The 15,894-nt window shown below is 40.6% G+C and overlaps 1 protein-coding gene across 1 annotated transcript in view; it reads left to right on the top strand.

Moving 5' to 3' along the window:
• The window catches only part of LOC130914000 (zinc finger SWIM domain-containing protein 6-like), a 120,727-nt gene that overhangs the window by 75,088 nt on the left and 29,745 nt on the right, over window positions 1-15,894 (top strand). The window contains exons 4-10 of the mRNA XM_057833026.1: window positions 1,098-1,248; window positions 2,913-3,092; window positions 5,518-5,688; window positions 5,767-5,913; window positions 6,007-6,153; window positions 6,748-7,008; window positions 11,984-12,119. Coding sequence (XP_057689009.1) covers window positions 1,098-1,248; window positions 2,913-3,092; window positions 5,518-5,688; window positions 5,767-5,913; window positions 6,007-6,153; window positions 6,748-7,008; window positions 11,984-12,119 — 1,193 coding nt within the window. The remainder of the gene's footprint in view (window positions 1-1,097; window positions 1,249-2,912; window positions 3,093-5,517; window positions 5,689-5,766; window positions 5,914-6,006; window positions 6,154-6,747; window positions 7,009-11,983; window positions 12,120-15,894) is intronic.

Genomic DNA, 15,894 nt, shown 5'->3' on the forward strand with positions numbered 1-15,894 from the left:
CTCTTTTAACAGCATTATTGTAGCCACACATATATAAACGGTACAAACACACACACACACACACACACACACACACTCTCTCAAGTTTATATGCATAGTAGATTGAAACATTTTACACACAGTGATGAGAGCAACACTTAAAGGAATGACACTAGTTCTCCTTTATACTGACCATCTATCTTAAAGAGTGGATTGCACTCCAGTCGGCAAACATAACAATCAGTGGGTGTACCATGTTTTAAGTGCCATTCGTCGAGCGCATTCTCTGTGACCTCGCATTTAAATGAATGCGCGGCTTCAAAACGTGGTCTGCAAGTGAGGGGCTAGAAAGCATTTTGAGTGGCAACTAATCCCCACAAGACGTGCAGTAATTGATGCAATATTTGAATGTACGAAAGGCCAGGAATCTTTTCTCGATTTGCTTTGCGTGATTTGACCGTCAAAATAAAATGCCTACTTTTAGCAACCAAGGTGACCACATATCAAAAGACATTGTAAAACCCAACAAAAATGTATCAAAAACTTCCCATTAAAAGGGAATCGTCTGCTTGTATATTGCACGAATGACTTCATTCAAGTGTTTAGAGTTAAAAAAAAAAAAAAAAAAAGATGACAAACTATTATTAAAGATTGCCTTTTTTACATCTGGGAACCATATTTGATTAAACTGATCACATTTAAAATTTAGTGTTTTTTTCATTGGGATGACAGTGACACGGGTAGTTGATCGGGTTGGTTGTCCATAGATCGGGGGTTTGAATCAAGCTCCCACTTGTGCACATTGTCATTGTGTCCTTGGGCAAGAGCCTACACCCAACTTTCCTTTGGGAAAGTAGAGTGAGAACGAGTAGCTAGTGGTGGTCAGAAGCCCGGATAGCACAAATTGGCTCCCTCGCTTTTGTCAGTCTGCCCCAGGGCAGCTGTGGCTTCAATATTAGCTTATTACCACCTCGTTTGGAATGAATGAATAATGCAATATATACCTTCTTTGAGTGTCTTGAAAAACACTTTTTAAAATCCAATGAATTGTAATTATTATTATTTACATTGTGTGTGTGTGTGCGTGTCCTGACGTTCCTCTCTGTTGGTCCGTGTAGGTCCGTGAAATGCTGAAGATGCGTGACTCCAACGGAGCAAGGATGTTAACACTGATCACAGAGCAGTTCATGGCCGACCCTCGGCTGGCGCTGTGGAGACAACAAGGCACCACCATGACAGACAAGTACAGACAGCTCTGGGACGAACTGGGTACGACACGCACATACACACACAGCATACACAGACACGCACTGATTCAACAAGGTGGGTGATTGGATCCAGACATTGCCCTAAAGACACACACGTGTTTGTGTGTTTATCCCTTGTTTTTGACAACCCACATAAACACACATACACCCACACTCAAATTCTAGAGTGTGAATACTGGCCGGATAAAGCTCTTCAAACATGGCCAAGATGCAGTAACACGCTGCACAAATATAGGCGATATCCTGCAATACAATCCTCTAACATGATTGCATTGTACTCAACAAACCAGACCCACATTCTGTAGCAAATTCCAACAGCATGGCTCCAACATGTTTCATCAGTGTGGTGGATTGTGTTTTGCACACTATGTAAACGTAGACAACATGCTAAAAAAAATCCATAAACACAGATGCAACACCAGCATCAAACATGGTCTAGATACAGTATATTACTCATATACACCTCAAACATGGACAACACGTTCAATGAAAGTATGATTATTAACCATAGAAGTGCTACATTTTGACAAATAAATGCTCAGCTCAACTCCATGTGTTTATTGGGCTGAGCATTATTTCACTTTAATGCAGTGTAGTCTTGTGACAGGCTCTCAAATCATAAAAACATAGAGGACAGCCGCCATGTTGTTTCCAGCCTTTGTTGTCTTCTCCTCTCACGCTGTTGACGATGATGTCTCTTCTCCCTTTTGCTCTCATCGTGCACTTTTTGTTTGGACAGCCCAATGATCTCATCTGTTTCAGCGCCACGTATTCTCGGAATTGGACGCGAGCTCCGGCTCTCTTCTTTTTGAAGTCGACACTTCAAACCCTTCTTCTCGGGTCCTTATCGCTCACCGTGATGTGCGCTCAATGCCGCCCCGCTCGCCTCTTTTCTCTCCCTCTCTCCTTCATCCTCACTCTTTTGTCTTCGCCTCCTTTTGAGCTGCGGTTCCTCGTTTTCCTTCAGACTCAAAGACAAACCTCCTCGTCCACATCATGTCCTCTGTTTCCTACCTTAATTCTAAATTGTTTTATGTACCCCCTTTTCTTTTTTACCTCTTCACGTCCTGTCCTTGTCTTCGCCCTTTCTCCCAAACCCACCCGTCAACTTCTATCCACATGCACAATGGGGAGTTTAGCACAGGCTTCAGAGTAAAATCCCCGAATGTACCCACATCCCATGAGGCTGAACCACTTTTCATATTCTGTTTGTTCCAATTTGCTCCAAAATGATGTGTGCGCAGTCTGTGTTGCCTCGGGACTAGTTAAGTTCTTTCACATACTTTTTTGTGGGGTACAAAATGTGCTCCGAGAGGAAAACTGGGAGGAAGCTTGGAGTGCGGCACTTCTTTGAAAGATACCCTCCAGATGTATGTTGCTGCTCAAAAGGAAGGTTTTTGTGTTTAAAAAAAAAAAAAAACGAAGATAAATCATTTCAACATTTTTTTTACCCCCTTTGATGTGATGTCTAACCTTTACTGCTCAATGGATAAAACTCTTTAAAAAGTTTCAAAATAATTAACTATTCTACACATTTTGTGTACACAGTTTTCAATTTTACCTTACTCTCAGTAAGGCCTGTCTAATGCGAAGATCAAACGTGGCCCTCAAGCATAAAATTTGCCCCAGCTTTTGAACACACCTCCATGTTTTGGTGTACACCAGGCGCCCTGTGGATGTGCATTGTACTTAATCCGCACTGCAAGGCGGAGCAGAAGTCATCGTGGCTGCAGCAGCTGCGCAGTTGGAACAGCGTGGACGTGTGCCCCTGGGAAGATGGAAACCACGGCAATGAGCTGCCCAACCTTACCCACTCGCTGCCTCAGGGTGCCCACGGCAACCAAGGTCAGTGATGGGCATCACAACAAAAAATAATTCACTAAACATTTGTGCTCTTTCACAAAAGAATGACTCATTTAATCCCCTGAATTATTACCGAGGTACACTATGAGGTTTTTTTTTTTTTTTTTATATATACTTCATAAATGTTAAGGTAACTGGAGACTTAATCACAAAATATTAAATTATTCCCAACCCATAACTGATCTTTTTAACTGGCATGTTGGACCTGTCCTGTGCAAAGTATGCAAAACGTAGCAAAATTCTACTAAAAAGTTGTCATGTGTTGAGCTGTCCTGATCATATATTTTTGCACCAGAGTTTCAGTCAGTCACCTGATTTTGAGGATCTGATGACCGCAAGTACCGATCCGATAACTTGGTATGACCAGGCCAAAAAAAATTACTTTGGAAAATTGCTGCTCCATAAGGTTATATTTGTTCCTTTCCTTGACAATAACAAGTACAGAAAATTTCACGTTCATAGTCCTTTATTTAGTGTCTGTGCCCAAGCCCTCAAGTTTTCCAATAGTGACCGCTCTCTATGCGTTGCCCCCAGTGTGAGGGATAACCGATAAACTCCCAACTAAGTAACGCAAAATGAAAACAGAAATACGTGGTTTGACAACCTACAAACACACAAAAAAATGTGCGGTTAATTCATTCTGGATCACTTTTTAGTTCATTGTGAGAAAGCAATGGGTAAAACCTAGGGCTAGTAGCTCGCCATTGTTGATGCCAATAATTACACCATGCTCACTCATGGTACTAACCCATGAAATCAGTTGGACCCAAGCGCCAGCAGAGGGAGCCAAACACCCAAAAACAAGTAACAAGCGGACATTACACTGTATTGTGATTTTAGTCTGTTTGAGCAGGGCATGTGCGTTAATTGCGTCAAATATTTTAACGTGATTGATTTTAAAAATTAATTACCGCCCGTTAACGCGATAATGTTGACAGCCCTAGTAAAAACCATTATGGAGGGCGCGGGCACTAATTGCGTACCGAATGGCACCAAACTTCACACATGTCTTGTACCTAACGACGAATTAAAATGTGGAGGAGAAAATTAAAAAACTTAAAATAATAACCATAATGTGATGGACCGGTGTACTCTGCAATTTACCGTATTCATTTCATCAATAATTTACTACAGGACATACATTTTTTATGACAATACCGTCATCATCATGATTATTTTGTTGCTTTGTAGCCATTAAAGAAAAATCTTAAAGACGTTATATTTTTCCACCTGATTGAGATGATCTAATAATGTGGCGTAGTAAAAAACTTTTATTTAGGCTCTATTGACAATATCCTTGTACATCTTATCCTATTGTGTTTAAAAGATAAAAAAAAATCTTTAAAAAAAAAAAACGGATTCACCCTATTCCGATCTTCTAAAAATGACTTGCTCGGGCCCTATTTCCGATTACACGATCAGATCAGGGACATCCTTAGTCCTCCTAGTATCATTATATTAAGGCAAAAAATATATACCGTATTTTTCGGACTATAAGTCGCAGTTTTTTTTCATAGTTTGGCTGGGGGTGCGACTTATACTCTGGAGCGACTTATGTGTGAAATTATTGACACATTATTACATAATTTCACATGTTATTTTGGTGTTTTGGAATGGCACTGATGGTTTGGTAAACTTGTTAGCATCTTCTTAATGCTATAGTTGTCTGAATAACTCTTAATAGCTATGTTACATTAACATACCAGCCACGTTCGCATTTCGTTGTTCATGCATCATGTAACATTATCATGTTGTTCTCTATTGTATTTTCATTTCAAATTGCCTTTCAAGATGACATATCTGTTATATGTGTTGGATTTTATCAAGTAAATTTCCCCCAAAAATGCGACTTATACTCCAGTGCGACTTATATATATTTTTTCCTCTTCGTTGGACATTTTATGGCTTGTGCGACTTATAGTCGGAAAAATACGGTACACAAACTCCTATTCCTGTCAAATTGGTACATCGTATAAAGTGTGAATTTGTACAGATACATGTGAATCCTTTTCATTTAAATACACCATGTAGCCAAGCTATTTCATGTAAAAAATGATGTGTTTATTTTTTCCCCAAATATTCACACATTTTGAAATTAATGCCTGCCTGCAACATGTTCCAAAAAAGCAGGCACAGGAGCATACACTATTTACCACTGTGTTACATCACTTTCCTTTTAACAACACTTAAGTGTAGATAAGCGTTAGGGAACTGAAGGCACCAAGTGTTGAAATTTTGTAGGCTGAATTCGTTCCCATTCTTACTTGATATACAACTTCCATTTGCTCAAGAGTCCTAAATGTCCTCAAAGGCTTAAATGTTCTGAAATATTTTTAAAAGCTTTTAATGCCACTATAGATACCACTACATGATTCTGATGAACGTGTTCATCGTCTTTCTTCCGCAGAGATGCGGCCCCACAGGACTGTGTTCATGCGAGCCATTGAGGCCTGCGACCTGCACTGGCAGGACCGCCATCTGCAGCACATCATCGCCAGTGACCTCTATGCCAACTACTGTTACCACGATAACCAAGAGGGCTCCCTTTTTGACGCACGTGGCTGGCCTTTGTGGCACGGTCCGTGGCTAATATGGAAACACGGGAGGTACAGCAGACGTTGCTAGAAACTTATCAATTCTCTCTCTCGTCTTCTAGAACATGTCCCAACAGCCTGCGCTAGGGTGGATGCTCTGCGTTCCCACGGTTACCCAAGAGAAGCACTCCGACTGGCCATTGCCGTGGTCAACACGTTACGACGGCAACAGCAGCGGCAACTTGAGCACTTCCGCCGGCACAAGAAAGGTGATGCCTTATTTTTTAGTTCCCATGGAATATTCTGTCCTCCAGTGGTAAGTGGTACTGTATGAATGCTGAAGGATTTGTTGTTTCTCTCAGAGTTGCTCCACAAAGGCCACACTTCCATTACCAATATGGAAGGCTGGGTGGGACACCCTCTGGATCCCATAGGCACCCTCTTCAGCACCCTGACAGAGTCTGGACGGGTGGGAGAGGAGGGATCCAATACCTGCTTGGACCTCTCAGGTACTGCAGATGAATACTTTTTGAATACATAATCGTGTGCATAATTTACACATCCTGTGTAATTGAATAGCTTAGTGCAGTATTTCTGTAAGATAGAGTTGACACCCTCATTAGGTCCCAGGTCTGTGCAATTCTTGCATCCATTAAATTAATGCAGTGATCCGTTTCCCGTAACACTTATCCTATTCAGGATCGTTGCCCAGTGATCCCAGATGACTTTGGCCAAACAACATGTTTTTGTTTTTGGCTTCCTCTTTGATTATTTTGTGTGCATGTTTGTTTGTTTGTTTGTGTGTATGTGTTATTTTCTTAAGGTTCCCTGAAATTGTACACTGCATGCTGTTTTTTTTTTAGTTTTAATCATATTCTAACACACAAATTGACTCGTTGATGCCATTCTCTGCAAAACGTTTTTTCACTCTTAAAACAAGAACAGTTAAAGTATAACATTAAACTTTGAGATCTTTTGAGGAACAATTGGCTGTACTGTTAGAAATGATTTTATAGAGATGCTACATTCCTAACAGCATCTTAATCAAACCACATTAAAGGATGAAAATCTCTACAGCAGCTCACCTCGGTGCCTCTCTACAGACTGTTCCAGCGTGGTGTCTCGGGCGGACCTCCAGCGAATGCCCGTGCAGAGATTGCTGGGCGACGGCGAGTCATACGTGGCTCTGGCAGTAGAGACAGCGCTGATGGGCCTGGGCCAGCAACGCGTGATGCCAGACGGCCTGTACGCTCAGGAGAAGGTGTGCCGCAATGAGGAGCAGCTGCTGGCCAAACTTCAGGAAGTGGAAGTGGATGATTCGCTGGTCAAGATCTTTCGAAAGGAGGCTGTCTTTCTGATTGAAGGTACAACAGGATGGCGGACTTGCAAGAATATGATCACTCAAGGGATTTTTGTAAATGACAATACTGTTGTACCTCGACATACGATCGCTCCGACATACGATCTTTTTGACATCCGACGTAAAGTTTGACTCGCCATTTGTTTCTACATCCGACGACATGCTCGAAATACGACGATTTATGACAGCGCCGCAGTTTCTTTGCTTCCCGCAAGACAGACGCACGGCGGATTTTCTTGTGAGAGAAGTCAACATGGGTTCCAAGATTGTTAGTGCGGGTAGTGAAAAAATGGAGAAAGGTGAAGCTTACCATTGAAATGAAGATGGAAATGATTGAAAAATATAAGCGTAGTGTGCATGTCAGTGAACTGGCTAACAATACGGACGGAATATATCTTCGATCTCAACAGTCCTCCTCTGACCTCCGTTCACCTTCTTTATAAGTTAAAATGACAATTATTATTGTGTTAACATCGCCAGATTCGTCAGGTTTTTAATCATTTATTTCAGAACTTATGCAACATAACATGCCTACTGTTCGCTACAGCTGAACATGACAGGTGAAAGTAAAAAATCCTCTCACTCTGTCAAATCAGCCACGCGGTGCGTTCAGGTACACCACGCAAAACACATCCGCCACATTAGAACCCGAATTATTACATTATTACAGGTATTATTATTAATAATCCTTTTCATAATTTATTTGTTTTGCTGTGTGTAATTGTTATTTGCAATAGTACCAGCAGCATTTATCAAGGATTTAGGGTAGGTTTTGGGCTGTGTAACGAATTAATGGAGTTATAATGTATTCTTATTGGAAAATCCTGCTCGACATACGACCCGACCATTTCGACTTACAAACAAGGTCCTGTAACGAATTAACTTCATATGTAGAGGTACCACTGTAATTTGATGTTAATCAATAATGTCCTTAATATAGAGTGCTGGCTTTTTTTATCATTTACACCTAACAACAACATGGATCGATTTTACACAGACATATGTCGATGAACGGTCGCCATTAGTTCCAGCGGCAGTATTTTTTACCATTTTTGGCATGTAACACAAATTTTAAAATGAGCAAGCAAGAACTCGTTACTTGATAAAGCTGATTTTTTTTTTCATATATTAGCCTTTCATTTTGAGTCACAAATAGCCACCGACGTGACCAAAATAAGCTCTCAGCTTTGCGAACACATTGTGTCTGCACACACACACACGAATACATGTGCGGCAGTGTGTTCATTTACAGTGCAGACACATCAGGGAGGAATCAAAATTGGACTCTCGTCCCCACCCAAACCCCCATCTGCATCCAAACCAGAGTCTGGCGCGACCACCCACCTCTGGCTCTGTTTCACATAGAGAGCGGCAGGCTCCCACACCCCTTTCGGCCCCTGGAGGCTGCATATCCAGCCACCCTGTGATGTGGTCTGTGGTCGAGGGGGTTTTAAAATAACCCACCAGAGACGACGGCGTGGGGTGGGACACGAGTGAGAGTGCAAAGCCAAGTCGGAGCATATGGTTTTTGACATCATTGTTTGTTTAAAACGCCACGTGGCAAAAACAGAGAGACCATGACACACACCACCATATCCGTGTGTATTTTTACTATTTTTAAACATATTATTTTCTCGCTACAGTACATGGTTAAAAATATCTGTCTACTTAAAAATGCATCCAAAGACATGCCAAACCAAAGGTAGCACGATATCACTGAACTCTATCAGAAAGTTGAAGACAGTCATTTCCAGCAAGGCTAATCAAAAAATTGAGAATGCACTAAGAGAAAAATCATTTTAACAACAATAAAAATTGATTCATTGTGGTTAGCTCAAATGACTAGCAGAAGTCACAGGTTAGAATAGAGTTGTGTGGATTTTCTTTGGCTTCAAATTTCTTGTGTTCAAAAAATACAGTATATTTTTCCAGTAAGGATGAATTTCTCTTACTTTGCTGAGAGTTTCAGCTATAGCTCCCACCGTCTTCAAAACGGTCACTGATTTTTGTGTAATCTGTCTACTCAACAGCGAATGTGGTCGGAATTTTTTTCAAAATAATCTGAATGCTTGTATTGGGAAAAAGAAAAAGTATTGATGTCTGAACAAAAGAAAATCTGAAACTTTGTTCTGTATATGAAAACAATGCCAAAAGAATGCTAAAGATTTTTTCCAAAAACACACTTCAAATCTACCAAAAGCACATGGCTTCTGAAATGTCCAAATTTTGTCCAATTTTGTCCGTTTTACATAATTTCACAAATTGATTCTACTGGTCAGTCCCTGTTTGAGTAAGTTTTTTTTCCCTTCCAAATTATTGAACAGTTAGTACCCGTTTGTGTTGGCGCAAAACCTTAAAGCGGAAGTTCAGGATTTGTGACATTAAGCTTAATCGAGTTAGCGGGGGTTTAGTTAGTTGGTGGAATTGACTTCAACAAATTCAGTTTGGTTTGCAAGTTAATTGTTAGTTTCAGGGCTCCGGAGTGGCTAAGCTAGCGCGGGTCAATGGTACCATTATAGCATGCCAGTAAAAAACAACATATGCACACATGAAAATCATGGATGACCCATGCAATCAATAGTGGTGGCTATGTTTTCAGGAAAAAAGTTATTAAAACCTACCATTGCATGTTAATAATTGCAGTATGAACAGCAACATTTGTAATCTAGAAGCTCTGCAGAGGAGCAGGGTGGAGTGATATCACATCCTTTTCGTTTTTCACCGCTGATTTTTTATGTCGTAGCCAGCAGCAAGTGACCACTTTATATTTTTCCCCTTTCTTCATAGGGAATTTGTGGAAACTTTACTTTGCCTGTTTCTTCTATATGTTGCCACAACTTCTAAATGCACATTTTGCCATGTTGCAGGCAGGCTGTCGGTTAACTCGGCAGACTGATGCTGCATTCAAGGAAGGTGGGAAGTCAGAGTTTCCAACCTCTGATCTGGAAAAATATCATTAGTACTCCTCCACTATTTGATCGTTTATGAGAAGTTAGGTTTGCTAGAGGTAAAAATGTCTTTTGAAGGCCAAAATAAGAAACAACTTGTGGTGATCAGTAGACATGTGCCGGTTACCGGTTTCACGGTTTACCGTGGTGTGAAAACGTCGCGGTTTCAAAACCACTAAAATTTTCCGTCATACCTTAGTACGGTATTCGCTATTTTTCATGTGCCAAAATGCAGCCGAAGTGGCTTGGTGCGGCACCGCTCACCCCTTCCCATTTGTTGCCGTGAGTGTCACTAAACAGCCAGCAAACCCAAAAACAAATCCTCCAAACACAAGGCGTACTTTTCTTCAATTTATTGAGCTCTCAAATCGTGGTGAAATATACAAATAAATACATTTAAAACGCTGTACAATTGTATTTTTCCACGTGTGATTAGGTTCAACAGGATAGCAGTAGCTCCATTAAAAAGTTCGCCAAAAACAAAACACACATTTTCCTTTCAAATTCAATATACAAACTAACTAAAACTTACAAAGACGAATGTTAGCTTAGGCTAAACTGGGAGAGCAGCTTCTTTTATGTCTCACAGCCGCTGAGTGAGAGAAAAGCTTGAATGCAGGGGGGAAAGAAAAAGAATTGCGTCAAAGATCGCTAATTGAGAGAGGAGGTCTCACTCCTCACTTTATTATTATTTTTTTTAGATGAAACCTTTCCTCAACAATATTTACATTTTAACTAATTTATAAAACTAACTCATACATTTTTAACTAACTTATGAATTCTTTGTTCTTTTTAACACAAAGGCATTGCATCATGTAGACTAGAGTTGACCCAGTGGCTGAAAATGTCGAAACTTCACTTGAGCTTCCCCCCTCAAAAAAAAGTCATACAGTATATATTTTTAATTTTATTTAGAAGTGTTTTTACTTTTTATAGCAATTATTTTGTTCTTACTCTAATATTGAGCAACTTGAGCTGTGGCTGTGGGTATAGTCTAGGTTCTATTTATTTTAATTTTATATAATATTTATTTTTTGTTAATTTATTTTCACATTATATTCATGTTCCAATTTGCAAATATGTTTTGAAAAAATCCTGTTCAATGGATTTTTTTTTTAAACCCATACATCTCAAAATTTTGGAGCTATAATTGCAATACCGTGATACCGTGAAACCGCGGTATTTTTGCTCACGGTTATCGTACCGTGAAAATCTCATACCGGCACATGCCTAGTGATCAGCCATCTTTGCTGTTTACATTCGCTTGGAATGCTTTAAAGTCGCAACTGGTAACCTCCGAGCGGGATAAGTCCGACTTTCCACCTTACTCGAATGCAGCGTGACAACGAATGACCAAAGCACTCCTCTTTATTGGGGTCGTATTACGCATCTTAAAAAATTGTCTTGCAGAATGAAATGAATTACGGCAGTGTGGTTTGGCATTGTTTTTGGCCGCATGGGTGTTTTGAAACAATGATCTGTGTTTGGAATTTATTTGACTACGTTGGATCTGTTCGTAGATCTGTATCGTTTTTTTATTGGCATGCTATAATGGTGCCATTGACTCGGGCTAGCTTAGCCACTCCGGAGCCCTGAAACTAACAAATAACTTGCAAATGAAACGGAATTAGTTGAAATCAACTCGACCAACCAACTAAACCCTACTAACTCAAAGGTTAAGCCGAATATAAAAAATCCTGAACTTCTGCTTTAAGGTGTCTACTAAAAAGCAGATAAATGTCAAGAAATCTTACAAGAACATCTGAACTTCAATCAGAGGCAGTTTATATGATATTGGTGTATGGTGTTTATTAATTCTGTATAGAGCCACATTCACAGCCACAACGGTGACACATTTGTATGAATATCTACAACTGGAATTTAACATATGCTCTGTAAATGGGGCTTGTGGTGTCATAATGCCTAGACACTCTACTGTGTTTATCCTGCATTTCTTTTTTAATGCTGAACGGACACTGTACTGTCCATTCTGTCTTTGACTGACGCAAGCCTCTATGTTGTCCATTGCAGCCGGTCCGTACTCTGGCCTAGGGGAGATCGTCCATCGAGAAAGCGTCCCCATGCACACCTTTGCACGCTATCTCTTCACCTCCCTTCTACCTCATGACGCTGATTTGGCGTACAAAATTGCACTGAGAGCCATACGGTAGGTGATGCACTACACACACACAAACAAAACGGGGCCGCTGTTTTTAAGATGCCTTTTGTGTCACCTGAGAAAACACAAAAATCATTCACACCTACTGACATGCACTGTTCTGGGTGTTGAGGTTGGGGAATGACTGAGCTCTGGACTTTAGGGACCCTCACCCAATTTAATGCATGCAAGAATGAATGTTAAGCATTTAATCCTTGCTGAGTCATCATCAAACAAATCAGGGGTTGTTGAGCAGTGGAGCACTGCTCTCTGGTGACTCAGCCACATCGTTATCCACTCCACTAGCTCACTGTGTCACACAAACACACGCACACACACGCAGATTTTAAAGTCAAATATTTGCATACTTCAGTGTTAACAAATATTTGTTTTTGTTGGGATTCATACAAAAGTTTTGCATTTCATGTGGACAAAAAAACTGACATTCGCAGTGTAAGGGGATTCACAAATTATGGCGGTGTGGGATAAAGTTTCAAACTGATCATGTTTTAATTTTTAAATAGTTTACCCTTTTGGAGGGTGTGTACCAGTGTTGTTTTTGTCTTTTGGACGAAAATACTTATAGTCCTAGTCTTTTTTCGGAATGTGCAATTATTACACCAAATTGTTATTATACTTGTATTCTAGTAATCACAGCTGCCCTAATGATCATAAAGGACATACTGTAATTTTCGCACTGTAAGGTGCACCTGACTATAAGCCGCCACCCACCAAATTTGACACGAAAACGGCATTTGTTCATAGATTAGCCGCACTGGACTATAAGCCACAGTTGTCCTCACTGTATTATAAGTGTCTGTCATAAGACCGAATGAACCACCATGAAGCTTTCAACCAATTTGCTGCAAAGCTTCATTGCTTCAAGTAGCTTCATTTAGCCATCACTCCTCCCTTGGGGCACACAGTCACCCACTGCTGCCACCTGCTGTCAACAGTGTTGTTGTCCAACATGCCTCCTAGCATGCATTGCATCGCTACAGATGTAAATAACAATTACATTTCATGTTCTGTGCTAATTATTTCTTCAGTTACCGTTCCAGTTGTTCCATTAATTGCTAGTTATGGTATTTGATAACACTTTATTCGACAGTGGCACTATAAGACTGTCATTAGACAATCATAATTATGACATGTCACTGCCATGAGCATTAAAGAATGCTTATAACAGATTTATTTTTATCTGAAAAATTATCTCCCTTTTGAATGGATTTAAAAGATCCAATCTGGACATAAATGGAGTAAGTGACATACTTTGTCGTATGACACTTAATGACATGTGTCATAAGCATTCAGTAATGCCCATGATAGTGTCATATCATAATTATGATGGTCTTATGACCCGCTGTCAAATAAAGTGTTACCTATTAACACATATATATCCAGAAATTAGCCGAACTGGACTGTAAGAATTTAAAAATGAAGGAAAATTACAGTATTCCTATCTATATAATCTATTGGACAGAGTAGAAATATTTGACTTGCTGTAATTGTAGTTAAAAGTACTTTTGCTAAATGTGAGGAGCTCACTATCTGGCAACATGGACACTACACGATGGTGGCTACACTTTTTTCTCCTATCCACCTCTGCATAATGTGCAACATCTGCACGGTTGGGCTGCTTAAAAATGTTTAAAATGTGCCGAACAAAAACAGTGCTTTTCATGTCACACATTTTGTCAGATATTGGCCATTGGGTTTAGTCTTGAAGTGCTTATGTTAATTGTTTTGTACCTGGATTATTAATTCAGGAAAGTAATAGTACTGCTTTACATGATATCTTGTCATGTGTCCTCACCAGACCGTGGTGTGTGGTTGAGCGTATTTATGTTGGCCTCTGTCCCTCTTGTGCCAATGGGTGTGTGTGATCTCTCTATTTTGGGTCTCCTGTTGGTGTGTGTTGTTGGTGTGTGCATCAATGTGTAGACAATGTGTTAATCAGACTGTGCTGCTGTGTTTTGATGTTGTGACTCGCGGGAGCTGGATCAGTGAATATTAATTACATTAATGAGAGTGTAATTAGTGTGGCTGTAATGAAGAGGAGGGGGTGCGCACACACACACACACACACACACATGCAAGCAATTGTGTGTGTGCAAAGGGCATCAGGAAGTGGGAAGTGTCGAAAAATTAGTTGTCTGACTCAAAGCCAGGTGAACGATACCTTGAATGAAGTTGTGTTTTTCCCCAGGGAACGCACCCCACTTGGATTGATTGAAGCCAAACAAGTGCTCACCGCTGCTTGTCGCTCCCCAAACTTTTCCCAGAGTCAGCCTCTCTTACTTGTTACTCCTCCGTACACCCCGCTGTCGTGTGAAACAGGCCGATTTAGAATAATACGGGCCACTTACGGGTGCTCTTGGGAGCCCGGTGGTGTCTACTCAGCACATAATGAATGTGTGTAATGTAGCATAGTGTAATACGAGAGCGTATAGCTCACCGTTCCCACGGGACGGCGGACAGTTAAATATAGAGGAGGAGGTAAAGGAGCTAAGGCTATTTTAATGGCCCCATTATAACATTATCATTGATACATGCACAGGGAAAGGGAGAGAGAGAAAGAGAAAGCGAAAGACCTTTTTACATTACTCGCCTTTAGTATTAGTCTTCAATTGACAGCTTCACTGCAGACATTTAATCATGTCCAAAATGAGACGTTTTGCCCACGACAATTACTGTACATAGAAATGTGTGCTGTTTGAAGGGTAAAAAAAAACATTTATGGCTTTACTTTGAGCACTGTATGTTTCCTACTAATGCATCTTCCCAGCGTGGGTGTATCGAATGTGAGGCGGAGCTGACAGATTGGTTTGTGACCGTACCAGAGTTTCAAATCACAATTTTGAAGGAGATGATGAAGAAGCCGATTCTTGTTGCTCTTGCACATTTGCCTTATCTCCGCTTCTCCAAAGCCAAGGAGCGCCTGGTATTTTCATATGCGATTTCCATAGGCGATACGAGACTTGCAATGCTAATGAAGCTAGATCCTCTCCATAATCCACAACCTTTGATCCGCTGCATAATCTTTGCAGACGCAGCACTGTTTATGCTCTCATTGCGACAATGTTAAAGCAATGACATTGGCTTTAAATTGGGCCAGGCACCTCATGCGTCAGACTGTTTTAAAAGTATAATCTTTAAAATGGCTCAAATACAAATTGAGTCCCTAATAAAGTGTCCATTTGAATTATCGGGAACATTCTGGAAAATGAAAAGTCCCAGTGGTCCCCAAAGGTTTCCAAGAGGGTTTGTGTATGGATGTTGCTCCTGTCCGCTGATGTGTAATTCAGCTGAGGGATGAGAACGCGAGGAGTGGTGAGGGCCGAAGGGTGTTTACAGTCGACGTGAGAAAAGGATCGTGACACAGGGGAGGGAGGATCGGTCGTCATGGAAATGCTGACCAGATACCTCTTCCGGTGGCCTCGGGATTTGAGTAAAACAGGCACCAAGCTGGGTTTGGCTTTGTTAATCTTGTGGTAGATATATCGTTAGGTGTTTGAAGTTTTTTCTTACAGTGGTACCTCAAATTCATTTTCCCAGATTAGTTATGTTTGCAATTAGAGCTGAAACGAATACTCGAGCAACTCGAGTAACTCGAGTTTAAAAACTGAACCGAGTAATTTTATTCACCTCGAGTAATCGTTTATTTTGACAGCTCTAAGCATCACGTTTTGCTCAGACTACTTTTAATGCGGGACGACGCGCTGATGTCACATGCGTAGAGGAAGAAGCAAAAAAAAAACAAACTTACTGCAGCCGACAGTCG

This window comes from Corythoichthys intestinalis, chromosome 3 (genome assembly GCF_030265065.1).
Source record: "Corythoichthys intestinalis isolate RoL2023-P3 chromosome 3, ASM3026506v1, whole genome shotgun sequence".
Taxonomy (NCBI): domain Eukaryota; kingdom Metazoa; phylum Chordata; class Actinopteri; order Syngnathiformes; family Syngnathidae; genus Corythoichthys; species Corythoichthys intestinalis.